The sequence below is a fragment of the Microtus ochrogaster genome, linkage group LG5 (genome assembly GCF_000317375.1).
Source record: "Microtus ochrogaster isolate Prairie Vole_2 linkage group LG5, MicOch1.0, whole genome shotgun sequence".
Taxonomy (NCBI): Eukaryota; Metazoa; Chordata; class Mammalia; order Rodentia; family Cricetidae; genus Microtus; species Microtus ochrogaster.
The window spans coordinates 1,069,064-1,086,958 of record NC_022031.1 but is presented as its reverse complement, the minus strand read 5'-3'; the positions used below and the strand labels follow the sequence as shown (position 1 = coordinate 1,086,958).

At 46.4% G+C, this 17,895-nt stretch overlaps 1 protein-coding gene across 1 annotated transcript in view; it reads left to right on the top strand.

Moving 5' to 3' along the window:
• Znf704 (zinc finger protein 704) overlaps positions 1 to 17,895 on the top strand; it is a 199,916-nt gene that overhangs the window by 161,971 nt on the left and 20,050 nt on the right. The window contains exons 3-4 of the mRNA XM_005361805.3: positions 5,708 to 5,811; positions 9,145 to 9,371. Of these exons, the coding sequence (XP_005361862.1) occupies positions 5,708 to 5,811; positions 9,145 to 9,371 (331 nt within the window). The remainder of the gene's footprint in view (positions 1 to 5,707; positions 5,812 to 9,144; positions 9,372 to 17,895) is intronic.

Below are 17,895 nucleotides of genomic sequence, written 5' to 3'. Positions count from 1 at the left end.
GTAAAGTTCCATCCAGCATCTGTCTCTGGCTGGGGATACATGGCTTCTCTAAACTCTGCCTTCCTTTTCCCAGCATTCAGTTTAGTTTTCCCTGCCTAGCTCTATTCTTTTGTCCTATCACAGGCAAAGACAGCTTTTTTATTAACCAATGGTATTCACAGCATGCAGAGAGGCATCTCACATCATATGGGGGCCATTTTTATTCAAACCACCGCAGCATCAATTCTTACAAGATTCCTAAGAAAAAGAAGCTTTTGTGCCTAATCACATGAAGAGTTGTCAGATCTCATTTCCCAAACTCTTAGTAAAACCTTCCTGGATTCTAAAACTGAGCATGAATGCTGTAACATCTTCAAAAGAAAAGATTTCATTTCTAGCTTGTTTCTGGACATTCCTGAGACCCTGAAGCTGCTGAACTCTCAGCACATGTGTGCAGGGCCCTGGGTTTGAGCCCAACCCTGAAAGCAAGAGAAGTGACTGATTTTAGTCTAGACAGCAGATTTTAGTAGTTTGCCAGGGAAGAAGATTTACACTAATTTAAGAAAGGTATTATTCATCTTTATTTCCAGTTCTTACTACAGAACTTTAATTGTAGGTAAATGGTATTCATGACACTACCGTGGCTGGTAGAGGAGAGCAGGGGAGACAGTGTTAGTTGACACTTCTCCGAGCAGAGGTTAAGACAGTGCACAGCTCCAAAGAATAAAAGGCAGAAACAGTGGCCGAGCACACAAGCCCCTGCCCAGCTGTGAGAACCTGGGACCTGAGGCCTGTGCTCACTGAGACGGCACACACTTCCCTGATCTTCTCCTCGTGTCACAGATGACGTCATCCTGCAGCCTGTTGCACAGACCTGGTGTTAAACCCAGGACGTTGTTTTTCACAGGCAGCCAGAGGGAGCTCTCTGAAAGGCAAATCTGACTGCTCATGAACCTTTCCCAGCCTGTCCCCACTACATCCATTATGACTCTGGTGCCTCTTAGAGTCTTGGAAATAGGACGATAACCCTCCCAGAAGGCTCTGCATTCCAGGCTGCACAGTCTCAGTCTGTCCTCTCCCAGCAGCCTTGTCCTCACCCACTGCCCAGAAACCCGTCCTTCCTGAGACTGTAGCACCCAGGCTGCCTTCAACCTCAGCATCCTTCCACTCACGTGATCTTCCTCCTGGTGTGCATTATTGCCAGAAAGTAGGGGCAGTGGGGAGAAAGGGAAGAGGAGGGAGGGGGAGGCAGATTAAAGTCTGGTTCTCCACTAGAACTCAGAGGGCAGGTAGTTATTTTACCTGGAGACAGTAAACTCTCATCTGGTGCAGCCTCCAGCACACAGCACTCCTAGAGTATCAATAGTATGGACTCTTTCTGCACAGTCTGCCCGGGCTTGCTACACATGGCTGTCTGTCTTTGTCACAGCACCAACTTGTCCTAGCCAGGAGCCCACAGCTCACCTCCACAAGCCTCTTACAGAGGAGCTGGGAGCAGTTTTGCCATTCATGAAATACATCGTGTGTTAGCATGCATGTGCACTTATGCGCATGCGCACACACCCACTAAGGGAAAGGACAGGAGACAGAAGACAACTTCTGTTGTTGGGTTTGAGTAAGGAGCAAGAAAATGCCTTTCTGGGGCCACGCCGTGGATATTCACAAATGTGAATGTCAGTACCCGCTGGGGAACTTGGACTTGGGCAGGAACACTGAGGCTCACGCTGCTGCTCTCATTTGTTTTCATTTGTCCTCTCAGAGGCCTTGTCTGGATGAAGAAACCATTTACAGACTCAGCTTAAGGATTTACCCAGGCCTGCAGGTGCTGAGACAGCAACTCAAAGTCGTCTGATGACTTGTCCTGTTCACATAAAATGACAGTGAAGATTCCTGTCCCCTTAACCATAATTCTAAGTATCACTCACTTCCATAAAACTCAAGTGTGGCAGAGAGAGAGATTAATTTTTAGTTAGGTCTCTGCCTTTAGTAAATGAGGGATTGGTGTGGTTTGCAGTAGTAAATTCAGTTTCGCATTAAGGGAGAACATCCATTATGGCTCCTGGGACCCTCAGCCGCTCCAAATCTACCAGCAGGCCTAACAGCGGTTTCCTCCAGTGGAGCAGTCAACTTCATGTATTATCTCCTTGTGTTAATTATAAGGATTCGAGTCTGCAGCACTAATTAATCAGTAATTAGATAGTACTGTACCAAAAGAAATTAACAAGGATAAAAACAAAAGCACCACTCAGCACAAGGCTGTAGTCTCATAACCTGATCCAAATTCTTAAGAGATCTGGATGAAATGATCACAAGCCATACCTTCCTTGGTTTTGTTGGTGGCAGTGACCTCCAGTACTGATGGAAAATCTAAAGGTGATCTAGATAAGTGAACACTCTGGTTAGCTGGGGGTGGCAGAGGCAGGAGGATTGCTGCAGCAGTCAAGGCCAGCCCATCCACACAGTAAGTTTCAAGCAGACAAGGAGAACATTGTGAAACGCTGCTCACCAAGAAAAAAAAGCAAAACCCAAACAAATATTAAAAATATTTGCTTATACTAATTTGTATTCTTTTCTTACTCTTCTTTGGAAATCTGTTTTATGACAGTCAGTAATTACTTTGAAATATACTAGTAGTTTTGGCAATATAAAATAAATGTACAGCTTATTATTAAATGTACAGTGATGTGTTTGTTACTGTTTCTCATTTTAAAAATCACATAAGCCAGCTTTTTGTTTTTTTATTTATTAATATTTTATTAGCATTTATTAGTTATACGGAAACAGTTTCATTGTGGTATTTCATACATTATATAATGTATTTTGATCATGTTTATATGTATTACCTTCTTTACCTACCTATCCTTATTCCTTCTTCTTTTTTCTACTTTAATATCTTTTATTTTTTTGTCCTTTCCTAAATTTCCATTTGACTTGTGTGTTTGTTTACGTGAGCCAATCGTTGAGGGTGTCTGGGAGTGTGAGAGGTTATTTACAGGACTGTATACCTCACCAAGTGGCTTAACAGTGGGAAGAAAGTCTCTGCTTCCTCCAGCAACCATCCTTAGGGAGGGGTGGACCTCGCTAGCCCCGCCCCTTCCATCTTTTAAGCAGGTCTTATGTGGGTACTCACAGCTGCCTTTGACTTCAGCATTCCACTGAGCCTGGGAGGGAGTGATGGAGAGGTCCCGTTCGTGACTGGGCATTCAACAGTCACTTATTTCCAGCCCTGCATGGGTTAGGTCTCTGTGCTTCCTGCTGTCCACCCAGAAAGACTGTTCTGCAGGCGCACTCAGCTGTGGACGTCAGCGGTCACTCAGAAGCAGCAGCTGCCACTTGCCCACCAGTGCCTCTGACCTCCCCCGCCACAGGCTTTTAGCCAGGTTCACAGCACCAGCTGTCAGTGCCTTCCTGCAGGGAGGATCCAGTTCCAACAGGAAGCGTTGGCTGTCCCCTGTGACTTCCCAGTACCGTACTTCTGGGTACACCCTGCCTGGCCGGGCAGTAGTGTAGTGTCAGTAGTGTAGCATGAGTGTCCGAAGACCAGCCAGCATGGAGAAAGCTTCCCACCTGGAGCGAGCTTGAGATCTCCATGGCCTTCCATCGGAGCTGGCGGCTGAGTGTGTGCACAGAGATTCCTGCTTCCCAGGATAGGCCTTTGTCTCGTTCAGCATCCATGGAAGCAGTTTCGTTGCCCTCCTCCTGCTTGCTTATGCAGGTGTTTCTACTTGCCAGTCACCGAAACAAATAACTCACCTTTCGATGGCACAGGCTGGGGTGTGAGCACATAAAGATTTTGAGAATTACATAGGAAAATGTCAAAGGTTGCCATCCTCCAGTGCCTTGGATTGAAACAATAAACTTGGAATAATTTAGTACTGGCTTGGGTATCAGAAAGTCAAACTGGTTTTTGGTAACTTCATGGTGAAATTAACTGAGCAATGTAGTATGTGCCTGTCTTGTTGCTATGGGAAAAATGCCCCACAGTTCGAGAGAACCGCCCATCACTGCTGGAAAGATGAGGGCAGCCCATCTTGTTTCTGAAGTCAGAGCAGACAGTGATAAATGGCTATGCTAAGCTAGCATTCTCCCTTTGATTGAGTATAGCCTCCAAGCCATAGAATGCCTCAGCCCACATCTAAGGCAGGTCTTCTTCCCAGGTCACCCAATCTAGTAAATTCCCCACAGACAGGCCCAGAGGTTTGTTGCTATGGTAATTCTAAATGCCATCAAGATGATGAGATCACCATCTCAGGCAGTTCCCTCTGTGCTCTCTCTCTCTCTCTCTCTCTCTGTCTCTGTCTCTCTCTGTCTCTGTCTCTCTCTCTCTCTCTCTCTCTCTCACACACACACACACACACACACACACACACACACACACACACACACACCAGTAAAGAACTGTTTGGTTTTTCTCAGTGGAAGAATTTCTTTTCCATCCACTGTTAAGCAGTGAAGCCGCATCTGTCAGAGTGACAGTCCGCCTGCAAGTGTGTCTCAGTAGTCCTCTGCCGGGCCTCTTGACTGCTCCCTAACTGGAAATGCCGGTCTCCCAGGAGGTGGGGTCGTTTACTTTGTGTCTATGCACTACATACATGCTTGCCTCTCAGTTGTAGCTTCTCCGTGGAAACAAACTCACACAGGCTGACTCTAGCCACCATGATGGCTGCCTTGCAGATCTGTGCTTAACTGCCAGAATTAAACCAGAGCAGCCTTTTTGTCTGCCTCAGTGATTGCCATAGCCGTTCCCATGCCCTATTCTTCCCTGAGGAGGACAGAGAACAGAATGAGAAACAAAGATTGAAGGCTGAGGAGGCTGCTCAGAATGCCAGGTGCTCACCCATGATTCCGGCCCAGAAAGTGTAGGTGGGAAGCTCCCAAACACTGGCTAGCACTGCCACCTCAGTGGGAAAGAAGAGAGCAGTGCAGGAAGATCCCAGCCTCAGCCTGGAGCCTCCACATCGTGCACACACACACACACAGAAGATGGGAGGGACCCTCAGGTTTAAACACCTTGGATGTTTTTCTCGCCTAGTTGCTGTCATCTCAGTGGAGGCTCTAGGGAACATCCAATCCAGACAGCACCGTTCTGGTCTCTCCCCACCAGTCCCACAGAGTCAGCAGCCACTTCCCCCAGGCACCATCTCTTTCAACTGTGCTTCCTGACCTCTGCTCTGCATGATGCCAGCTCAGCCCTTGTTTCACAGACACTAACCGTATGATGTCATGGGCTCAGGGACTCGACTCCATGTCGAATAAAGGCGAACGTTCCATGGGCACTCTCTCCTTGGAGATCTCGTCTGGTGTACCTCAGGCTGCTGTAGAGATACATGTCTCTCCACTCCCAGAACTGAGCCTCTTCCGCTTCCCATCGCCCAGAAGTCACTCCTCAGATGCTCAGGCACTGTTATGTCAACACTAGTACCCTTCATAGCGCTTGCCACTGTCAGAGATTCTTTTATTCCTGTTGGTTTGTCTGTCTGTTATTCATTGTATATTGGTGCCCGCAGCATCTGCCTGGCTCATCTGCACATCAATAAATAGTTGCTGGACAAACAATGAAGAAGGGCCCCTTCTTCCTATGTATTTGGCTTTGGTTGGACCGCTTGACCTCTTACTTAGAAACCCACTAGCGGAACGCTGGATTTCCCCGAGGATACGTTGGAAAGTAACTGTGGTTGACCGTGGGTAGAGTGAGCACACATAGACAGCACTTCTTCCTGTTTTACAGAAAGTCTTCAGAGGAACTGGACATGGACAAGGTGACCGCAGCCATGGTACTAACCAGCTTGTCAACTAGCCCTTTGGTCCGAAGTCCTCCGGTGCGGCCCAATGGTAAGCCTAGGGTATGTGCTCTGGGAAAGAGCAAGGCCTCTCCTGGGGACCTTATTTCAAATCAGGGGAAATGGGGGACCACCGACCTCATCCTCCTAAGACCCCAGCATTCTCAGGACCTCCCCTGGGCAGCTCACATTTCTGAGTTCTGTCACGTGTTTGCTGCCTTCCGAGGACACATCTGTGCAGTAGTTATGTTCCTTTTCCCCGGCAAAGGGAGAGTCATCTAATGAACTTGTTTTCCTCACATAATTTCTTTCTGATTGGGAGATAGTCGGATCAGCGCACTCACTGAAGATCCAGCAGTTTGTAAAAGCATTATCCCACACTTCATAACCAACGAGAATTATTTAGTCCAGTCTCGAATTCAGTATCTACTAGGTACGACCTAGATGATTTGAATGTATCAATAGAGTATAAAGAGTATCCCTACTCAGAGAGAGTACACAGTCTCTTTCGGAAAAGAAGACTCAGTCATGGCCTCATTAATAGCATACCAATTAAGCACTGACTTAATTATCTGCTGAGTATCCTGCATGCTTTGTCCCGTTGTATTTCCACCAGCAAGCGTATGAGATGTTGTTATTATCACTGCTTTACAGATAGGTAAACCAAGGTATGTGTGGAGTTCCCATCTTCCTGATTCCAGATCTGCCTTCCTAATCGTGGGGTGAAACTGCTACATTTAATCCCTGAGATAAACTGGGAAAGCACACAGCGGGAAGCAGAGTTGGGCAGAGGACAAAAGCACAGGTCCTATATGCCTGGCTGGAAGTCTGTCTTCTGAGCCTTGAGCAGACTGCTAAAGTGATCCATCCAGACAGTGGAAGTTAGGGTTAGGAAATCAGGCTGCATACATGTTTGTATGTGTGTACATATACGTAGATGAACTTAGACACTGCAGAAGCACATGCACTGAGGTGCTGTGACCATTCCTGGTTAGTGGTATGGCCTTTTGGGGGCCTCTTGGCAAATGAACACCCAGAGTTGCCTTTCTCAGCCAGGCAGCATTGCTGGAGGAGGAAAACTGGGATGGCCCAAAATATTCTAGGAATGACTTTGAATTCTTACAGGGAAAAGATTAATTAATCATTATTTTTATTATATGATTCTTTTTTCGAGAACATTTCTACTGTTCCTTTGTATTTAAAGGTTAAAATTAAAATAAACCTTTTCATACATCAATATGCACTTCCTTAGCACAGCAATAGAGTATGTCAGTGTTCGTTTATGGCTTTTAAAAAATAACAACTTAGCTAGGCGTGATGGCAAATGCCTTTAATCTCAGCACTGAAAAGGCAAAAGCAGATGGATCTCTGTGAAGTAATGATGCCAGCCTGGCCCACATAGAGAGACCTTGCCTCAAAATATATAAAATATTTTTTTTAAAAAACTATTCAGCTACTGAATTTTATATTTCTCATTTGATTTGCAAAAGGAAGCAAATTTTTAAGTAAGGAAAGCAATTTATAATAATAAATCCATTAGTTTTTAAGAGGATGAAAGCCATTCTCCAGAATTCAGGTCTGTCAGTGAATTTGGGGTACCTGTTGTGATCCTTTTCTGTGACTAAGGAGAGTTTTCCTGTTAAGTGGTAGCTCTGCGAAGAGCTAAGAGCCCAACTGGGCCCATCTGCATGTTTGACTAATACTCGCTTAAGATAAGGGAATCTGCAGCCTAGGAAACTGTGTTAGCTAGTCTTCCTGGCTGAGGAGCGAAGGAAGTATTCCCAGATTGGTAGGCAAATACACCGCTGACGTTCACGTGAAGTGAAGTAACATACCACCGTGACAATAGCTAGTTCTCAAAAGCAATTCCTTCCTCCTCGTCCTGCAACCACACACCCAGCACCTGGTTTTGTGTGCCTCTATGGAGGATGTGTGGATGCTCGCTGCAGGACCGCTGTGTAGGCTGTCTTGTCATTGGAGAGTAGTGCAGTCTGCTGTGTGCATCCATCTCTCCATCAGGGAGGAAATACCAAGCTGGCATTGTGATGCCAGCAGGTACAAGCATGCAAAAAAGACCATGTAATTCTGCCAGAGTCTTACCCTCATAAAGTGGGCAACTTCTACTTCGATTCAAACTTAACGACTTTTACTAAACTTTTTGCTTGATGTAGCTGAGTAACTTCTGGAATTCTGTAACTAGGTAAGGGTAGGGATTTCTCTACAAATACTAATCTACTCATTTTTGCTTCATTAGTAATTACACAGACATTAATAGGATTTTAATGAAGCATTTTGGGATTTCCTCTTCCCTCACAAGTAGAGTTTGAATATATTCACAATGAACATAAATATGGAAGAGGATTATCTAGAAAGTAGAATTTACGTAAGTGCTAATCAAGCTTGGACATCTTGAAAGATAACGTTAATCTACAGTGGTTACAGGTCCCCTCCTCTGGCGCATAGGAAGAGATCTGTGCATCAGACTCCTACAGTTCAGCTGAACACAGTTCAGTCAGTGGGGCTGCCAACAAATGCAGCTGGAGGATGCTCTGGAGGACCAACGGCCTCCAGCAAACCAGGCCCTGGCCTCTGCCGCCCAGGGTCACTTACCAGTTAGAGAGCAGCAGCTGGATGAACTTCCTGTGCCACTGTCAAATGGGGATGCTCTGCTCTGAGTGATAGGCCTAACTGCTTGAAACTGTAGGTGAGCTCCATTAAGTAGAGGGAATGGGGATGCACAGTGTGAACGCAGAAGTTGGGGAGCAAATAGGTGTGAAGGAAGGGACTAGTAAGAGGGCCCAGAGGGAAGGGGGAACGTGGAATGAGGTGTGGGGACACAGGTGTGTGGAAATACCATTATAAAGCCCACTATTTACATACTAACGTTGAAGATTAAGGTTAAGGGCCTAACAGCAGTCAGAGTGGAAGACACCGTTACTTGTTTGCTCAGCACTGGTCTGGAAAGCGCCATTTCCGATAGTCTGAGGTCTTAATCTGATTTCTTAGACATACATCCCAAGAACCATAGTCAATGAGTAATGTCTTTTTTAAAAAAGGGGGAATTGGAACCAGAGGGGGCAACTTGGTGGCTAGTAGGTAGGATACCACATGCAGAAGCCTTGCAGCCAGCAAACCCAGAGGCCTCACAAGAACAAGAAATAACTATTATTTTCTTGTTTTTGTTTAATCTCCACCAATCCCGAGGAAAGGGTACTGCATGTTAAAACACACATGCCAGAGAGCCAGACAGCCATGTTTCATCGTTGCTAAAGCAACTGCTTAGAAACTGTCACGTGATTGGGATGGGTGAGAGCTCACTGTTTACAGCCTCTGTGGGTTACTGCATGCAGCATGGGCCCTTACTCTCTGTCCCCTGTGCTCACAGAGGGCCTCAGCGGGTCCTGGAAGGAGGGCGCACCCTCCAGCAGTAGCAGCAGCGGCTATTGGAGCTGGAGTGCTCCCAGCGACCAGTCCAACCCGTCCACACCCTCGCCGCCATTGTCCGCTGACAGCTTCAAGCCCTTCCGTAGCCCCGCGCCACCTGACGATGGCATCGATGAGGCCGAGGCCAGCAACCTGCTCTTCGACGAGCCCATTCCCAGGAAGAGAAAGGTGGGTTACACGCCATGTTCTGTGCCCAAGAGACTGTGTGCATTGCTTTGTTTGAAGCTGAAATATTGGACTAAGACCTCCTGTCCCTAAATGCACTTAAAAGATAATCAGTATCTTTTTTCTCTTCTGCTTCAGTCAGTCCAAAAGGGTTTGTTCATTTTTACACAACTAGATACGTAAAAGTTAACATATGAATGTGTATGCTTCCATCTCAAAAAATTATGTTTACTAAACAAAAATGTAAAGAAGTGCTAAGTATTGGGCTCAGTAGTTAACTGAATATAATCCATTTGGTCCTCCCGGCAGTACTTTATAGACTATATAGAGGTCCTGGGATGTATTTAATAATTTAATAATTGCCTGCAGAGTTCACCAGAGCCGCCATCCAAACCCATAGTCTCTAAATTCTCTTTAGTAATCTTGGATTAGCACCGATTTCAGGGTTTGGATTTTTTAACATATATTTGTTCATGTTGTGTGTGTTTGAGTGTGCGTGTAGAGGTTAGACACAGCTGGAGGGAGTTGGTTCTTCCCTTCTGCCATGTAAGTTCTGAACCTTCTCCATGACCCTTCACCCTCTGTGTATAGAAGCATTTTTAGTTCGTAGGCTGCAGCAACACTGCTACTAAACCTAGAGAACATTACAGCATTGTTTGGAAATTATGTGACTCTGTATGCTGGTTAAAATCTTACACGGGTGTTATCATTCTTAATGATGATTCATAAACAAAACAAAACAAGGCCTTGAGGACCATTGCAACTCTGTCCTTCCCTTAACACATTCAGAGAGGAAAACAAAGAGGAGGCCTTGGTCCAGCACCCCTGCTGCCTCCCTCAGCATCACTCGGAACGTGTAGGGGTGGAAGTACAAATATTCCTTTGGCCCAAGGAATGGGGCCACCGTGACTCAGAGAAGAGAGTCCTTTCTGGAGAAAGTGTCCTGAAAAGTCAGGTCTATGTAAGGGCTCCTCGAGACCCTGGGACTCACTTGACGACTCAAGGAGAGCTAGAGCTTGGAGCCATGGACAGCAGCCAACATGATTGACAGCTGTCTGGAGCTGAACTCTTGTTTAGCCTGTTATTCCCAGGGTATCTGGGCGAGCAGTCCTGACATCGGTGTGGACAGTGTGTGACAGGAGCTCATAGAACAGGGGCTCCGGTGCTTTCATAGTGCATTAATGACCATCTTTTACAGATACGTTTATAATGTGGTGTTCAGAGTGCATTAATGACCATCTTTTACAGATACGTTTATAATGTGGTGTGGAACCAAAGTTTTGTTCTCACCTTCTGGTGAGACTGCGTCGGTCTGACTCAGGTCTACACACTTCAGCAAATTAGCAAACAGCTGAGTCACCGAAGGAAAAGAGGAGGAAGCCTCATCACAGAGTGGGCAAAGTGCTGTTGTGCAAACATGTGGACCGGAGTTCAGATCTGTAGAACTAATTCATAATCCCCGTGGTCGACAGCAAGTGGGGAGATTCACCAGACTCTCACAGGCCAGCTGCTCTGCCGTAGACAGAGTCTCTGCGGTAAACAAGAGACCCTGGTGTCTAAACATGATGGGAGGCAGGGACTGACACCAGCTAGTCCACTGACCTCCACCATGGCATGCACACACCCATGCACATTCATTTGAAGGGCACAGGCTTCCTTCACAGAAAGCTAGGTGGTAGACTAACGGGTCCTCAGAACTGTGGATTCTCTTGGTGTTTTCTTCTTCCAGGCTCAGCCTCCCTAGAGATGAGGGAACTGATAGTCACTAATGTTTTACTGCCTTGGCCTCAAAATTATTTCGAGTAGTAAAAAATAGCAAGAAAACAGGACACCTACTATCCATCTTTTTGTTTACTGGGTGAACTGGTATTCATTGAGCACCACCAGGCAAAATGCTGAACACCCTGGAGGCAGGGAACAGCTGCTTCATTCAGAGGCTGAGAGCTGGGTGGGCAGAGGTTGATGCACGAAAAGGCTAGACTAGTTTGAGAGACAGAAGCAGTTCAGATGTTGTTGCAGGATGCAAGCGCTGTCATTCGGGTCTTTTACATTTCGAACCGTGTCTCAAAAGGTCTCTACAGAATTAATTTAACTTCATGCAATGCCACTTTTTCTGTCACAGTCTCTCATACCCTTTCTTTCTGGACCAAATGGCTAGGCAGAATGGTTTCTGCAAAAAAAAAAAAAAAAAAAACTATTCTGTCATCAACCAAGTGGTGACCTTAAAATATAGATCAGCATTTGCACATGCATCCAGGGAGTGGGCTCCCTCAAGGTGCACCTTGGCCCTGCTTCATGGAAACCTGGCAGAGTGCCTCAGTTTTATGCATGTGGCAGACAGTACCCTGTCCCAGTTAAAAGATGAAACTGCTGCCTTCTCCTCCTCCTCCTCCTCTTCCTCCTCCTTCTCCTCCTTCTCTCCCTTTCTCCCTCCCCTCCTTCTCCTTTCCCTTCAGTCCCTTTATCTCATTAAACTGACTGACTTAAGTTCTGTCTATTCTTTTAGATTCTTAGTATGCTTTTGAACTCTCGGTCTTTGCAGTGGTCACATATCTAGTGAGGTTGTTTGAGAAATTTCTAGACAAGATCCTTCCAGCATGGGAGTTTTGACTCACGAGTAGGCTGTGAGTTGATCTAATGAAAGATAAACAACACTCTTTACCCAGCAGGACAGGAGAATGTGCTGGATGTAAGGTCAGCATTGTCTTCTCCGGTTTTCATTTCCGCTGTGTATTTACTTACCTGTGAGCGGATGCTGGGGGGTTCATTTCAAACTATAGCTTATCATTACAAAAGTTTGGAAGCACCTGCTCCCTGTGCTGCATGGTAAATCCAGGTGCTGTGATCCAAAGTCAAACTAGCTGCATTCCAGCCTTAGACAGTGCTCTGAGAACCTAAGAAAGCCATTTTGTCTCCCTTCACCTGCTGAGTCGTAAAGTTGGTCATGTGCCTGTCGTGCCTGGAAGAACAGTTGTGAAGTTGCTAAATGTGGCCCCACGTGATGGAACATGGAACTGTTTTAACAGACCTTGTGTGAGCTACAAACCCAGCAGGGAAAGCCTTCCCTGCACTCTTGATCTTTCTGACCTCCTGCAGGTGCTCACTGATAACTCTTGTAGATCTATTTATGTAAAGAAGTTCAAAGTGTGAGTTGTATTGCATAGGCAAGAAAAGTGTTGTGTCTTAATGAGAAGTGTTTTCTAATAACCCCTGTGTTTACATGTTTAGTCAGAGCTAAATGCAGCATTTCATTTAATCATCCCCCAAATCTCTGATACAACCTTATTCCCAGTTTGCGGGAACAGCTCATTTTGAATTGTGTGTATTGCCCAGTGTTGTGTTGCTTGTATTCTGGCATAAGGACAGTGAGCTTGGCAGAAATAATAAAGACGATGCTCTTGAGGCAGAGTGAGCTGGAGGATCTACTGATCCCCCGCTGCCCACAGAGGAGAGTGGCATGTGGGCAGCATAGTCAGCTGTCCCTGGACCAGCACTCTGCCTAGGTGGGAGGGACACACTGAGAGTGCAGAGGAGCGCAGGCCCTTTTCCTAGGGAGCAGCGACACTGAGAGAGGCCAGCTTCGCGAGGGTGCCTTCTAGCCGACTTCCCTCTGGTTTCAGGTAGAGTGGGGCTCCGAGAAGGCTGCAGTTCCTGTCATGACCACAAGGTGATGCAATGACCTAAGGTATGGGCACTCTGGTAGTCTCAGGAGAAAACCATGTCTACAGAAGGCTAAGAATTAACTCCTGGAAAGCCTGAAGTGCCAACAAGTAAGGAAAATGTCAGATTCCTGGTTCCTTCAGATCTAGAGCCTGGATATTCTCTGAAGTTGGGGTGTCACCTCTGGAGGTACCATGTCGATGAGACTGTTGTGCGGATTATGTGAGAAGATGGAAGAACAATAAATGCAGCCACTAGTACTGTGCTGTGGGGGGTCGGGGAGCAGCGCCAAGGACCCGGTGCAGATGAGAGATCTGGGCTAACAGGATGCTGGACTGGCCAGCCTTGTGGCCTAGAGAGAGACCTCAGACACTGTCGTCCTGACCTTTCCACATGCAACCGTTCGACCTCACCTATGAGGGAACAGGTGACCACAAGGATGAAATTTACTTCTAGAATCCATGGATAACGAAAATAGATGACGAGGAATCTCTGTTAGCTCAGGAACCTGCTTGTTAGGGGAAATATCTTAAATTCATCTTTATTAAGTATAGATTTCACAAAATAACATGAGCTCACCTTTAATATGTAATTCTGTGACTTCTCCTGATGTCTTTCCCCAAGTTACCACCACTCCTACTGACCAGGCCAGCACTCCTGTGCCCCTCCGGCAGCCCGTTTCCCGCTGCCCTGGGCAGGCCAGCATCGGTGCATTCCCGCTGCTGCGGTGTGGCCGTGAGCACTGAGGGAGCGTGGAGACATGCAGTGTGCAGAGTTCCTAGTTCTGGCAACAGGAAAGCACACTCATTGCCAGTGGAAATGCAAAATGGCGTAACTACTTTGAAAAACAGTTTGGCAGTTTCTTACAAAGTTAAATATATGCCAACCATATGACCCAGCAACTCTACTGTTACATATGTATTTACCTAAGAGATTAGAAAACACATGTCCACAAAAAAAGTTACAGACAAGTGTTCATTGCAGCTTTCTTCATTATCACCCCAAAGCGGAAACAACGCAAAGTCCGCCAGCAGGCACATGGAAAAGGAAATGACGGCGTATTCGTATAGCAGAACGCTACACTACCAAGAAAGAGGAAACGTTGCCAATAACCCAGGACAGTGGGCTGATGTCAGTCTTCACGCCATGTGGACACCACGGACGAATACATTCCATGCACACTTAGAGAGATCTTTAAGACAGTCTCACTTCAAGACCAAGCTAGTCTCGACCTCATTATGTAGCTAGGGATGACTGACTGACTGAAATAGTAGATTACATGTGTGTACCATGTGCCCATTATACATGCTTCACACATGCTAGGCAGACACTACCAACAAACCGTGCGTGTGGGTGGGGCTTACCTAATGTTTGAATTCATTCAGTACTTTGAGTTCGCTTCATACACCTACTAATTTCATTTAATCTGCTCACTTCACAAATAAAGGAGGGGACCCATAAGGCTACTTCCTCAGTTAATATTATAGCTGGGATCCTTTAAGGGCTTATTTCTTTAGCGTTGGCCCTTGGTAAGGATCTCAGTGGCTCTTCTGATCCTGAAGAAGCCCTGGAGACAAGTTGAGAAGGTTGTGTGGTATGACAGAGCCCTGATCCACAGTTCTGAAATTTAGACACACACATACCCACATACTTGTATATACCCCACAATCCCCATTTGAATAATAACACATTCCTGGGAGTCTCCAGTGCTCAGAAGAGCCAGTGTGATAGTGCCTAGGCTATGGTGCTACGGTGGTGGTGGTCATGAAGCTTCCAGACTGTTGCTTTAATCCGGTGTATTCCTAAGCATGTCATCATACTTGAAATTCCAGCCCTGTTCCCAGCCCTGGGACTGAAAGCCACCTCTGGCAACTATCCTGTCTGTCAGTCCTGTCTGTCAGTCCAGATTTATCAGGAAAATAGAAGGGGACTCCATATAGCCCAGGTATGAAATCATTTTAAAATAAGGTTGTGGCCAGCTGTAATGGCACATGCCTTTAATCCCAGCATGGAGGTGGGGGAGGGGGAAGCTGCAGAGGCAGATAGATAGATGTCTGTGAGTTTGAGGGTACGGGGACAGGGGCTACAGGGCAAATGGATCTCTGAGTTTGAGGGTGCTGGGGGGGGGGGTTGCAGAGGCAGATGGATCTCTGTGAGTTTGAGGCCGTTTGGTCTAGACATAGTGAGTTCCAGGACAGTCAGAGCTACATAGTAAAACCCTGTCTTGGGGACAAAAATTGGATTGTGGGTCAGGAGTGGAGACACAGACCTCTGTAGTCCCAGTATTCAGGAGCCTGAGGCAGGAGGGTCGCAAGTTCAAGGCCATCCTGGGCTACACAGCAAAATACAAAAGATAGATAGATAGATAGATAGATAGATAGATAGATAGATAGATAGATAGATAGATAGATAGATAGATAGAAAGAAGATAGGTAGGTAGTAGATAGATAACTGGCTGAGAGCTGAAGTCAAAGGTTGCCAGTTGCCTAGGCCCTTAGTCTCAAGCTAGCTGCATAGGTAAAGAATCTAGAATTTTTCTACAACCAACAGCACCAACTGAGTAATCTGAAGAGCTTGCCGGAAGTGTCCACACATCTTACTTAGAACATTTTTTAAATTCTGAGTTTGCAGTAGTCTGGAGTGCCTGGCCCTCGGGGGTCTTTGTAATATTAGATCAGGCAAGGAGGTGGCAGCTCCAGCTCCCGGGCCTCCTCCTGCCCTTCCTGGCCAGCTGCTCTTTGTGAAGAGGGCCTTTTGTGAGAATTCAGCTCAGCTGACAGGGACTTTGATGCTCAGCAAAAGTGCTTTCCACTGGGGGTGAATTTTCAGCTGTTGCCCTGTGCTTTTGCGGGCAGCACATCTGTTGGAGCCTGGAGGAGAGGCCAAGGTTGAGCACAGATGGGCCGTTCACACTTGGCCGCAGTGGCTTGGCCAGCAGCTTTGCTTGGTTTGGCTTCCTCCAGACCTCTTGGACCGTGTGGCAATTTGGGCGTTGTTTATTTAGCTATTTTTTTCGGCTCTCCTCCTCCTGTGGCTTGCTTTTGCTCCAGTGTAACAGCAAGTAGTCTGTTTGTGGACAGAGGGTTGGTTTCAGCTGGATGTAGCAAGGGGACCCTGAGAAGAATTAAACTACCATAAGTGTCTTTGGCCTTGGGAGCACACCCTCTCCTGTGTAGAACAAAGCTAGCTGCTCGGGTCCGTTGAGGCTGAGATAATCCTTCCATCCTGTTTGTTTTTCTCCTCATTTGGGTAAGCAGCATTAGTCAAGTCAGGTTTTTGTTTGGTTGGTTTTGTTTTGTCCTGACTGGTCTGGAGCTCTCTGTGTAGCCCATCCTGGCCTCAAACTCAGAGCTCCACGTAGCTCTCTCTGCCTTCTGAGAGCTGAGGTTAAAGGTGTCTGAGAGGGCAGCAGACAAGGAATAAGTAAGAGTTCGAGACCAGCCTGGTCTACAGAGCTAGTTCCAGGACAGGCTCCAAAGCCACAGAGAAACCCTGTCTGGAAAAACCAAAAAAAAAAAAAAAAAAAATAGGAAATAATTCATATAAATAATTTAAAGTTAAAAATACGGATCTCACTGTAGTCTGCCTACCTAGTACACTCAGGGGCCTGGGACTCAGCAGTAGGGAAAGCAAACAACATAACAAACACTAAAAATAGAATAAATGTTTTAAATTTAGAAATTAACATAAAAATTATCTTTCCCGGTTTTTTGTTTGTATGTGTGGTTGGTTGGTTTTCAAAGACAGGGTCTCTGCATAGCCCCAGCAGTTCTGGAACTCCCTATGTGGACTAAGCTAGCCTCCAGAATACTGGGCTTAAAGGCCCGGTGTTTGTTTTTAATTTGCAAACTTTTGTTATTTTTAAAAAACCTACAGATAACTAAAAACATCACACTATTATTCCCTCCCTCCCTGAAACCATTATTCATGTTCTTTGCTAGCCTGTGTTTCCTGTTAATAGTTCAAGTTCTGGCAGAGCGTCCATGGTACACTCATGTCCTTAGAGCTGGGGCTGGGGACTTGAACAGGGATGGTGGGACAACCCAGGATCTAATCAGGCAAGCCCACCCCCACTGCCATGGCAGCATGAAGAACCAAACAAGCAGGGCTATTACCAGAACCTAGGAATAACCAGAACTCTAGAATTCCAGCTGGAGGAGTGATCCCCTGGCAGAAATGGCAACTTCAGAAGAGAAATGTAACCACTCACAGCTGTGCGTGCTAAAATGGGAGCCAGGGAAATCAGGATTTTTCTGCTGCCCCCTGCATCCTTCCATTGACCACCTCCAACCAGAAACCCACGGGCAGGAGTCACCTCTGGAGGTGCTGAGCAGGGTGAGAGACAGACAGACTGACTTGTGGGAATTTCCTGAGGAGCTGCTGAGACACTGGCTGCCCACCCTGCTCAGTCCCACAAGTAAATAAGATGTAATTTGAAAAGCAGAAAGTGCAGGGCTGGAGAGTGACTGCAGTCAGAGCTTGCTCTGCTCTTGGGGAGGAGCCTGGGTTCTGTTCCAAGCCCCTGCATCAGGCAGCTCACACCCGCTGAGATGCAGTGCGTGCTTCTGGCCTCACCGGGCACCTGCACAGCCATCAAGCACACACAAGCAAGCAAGCCCACATGCATGAATAAAAACAAATTCTTTTCAAAAGGAACTTAAAAAATGAAAAGTACACTATAGCTTCATTTTTAGTATACTCTGTATATATGGATGGAGTCAGCCACCTGCTGCTGTGTATACTTGATGTACATGGATGGTGTCTGCTGCTGGGTATACTCGGTGTACATGGATGGTGTCTGCTGCTGTGTATACTCTGTGTACACGGATGGTGTCTGCTGCTATGTATACTCGGTGTACATGGATGG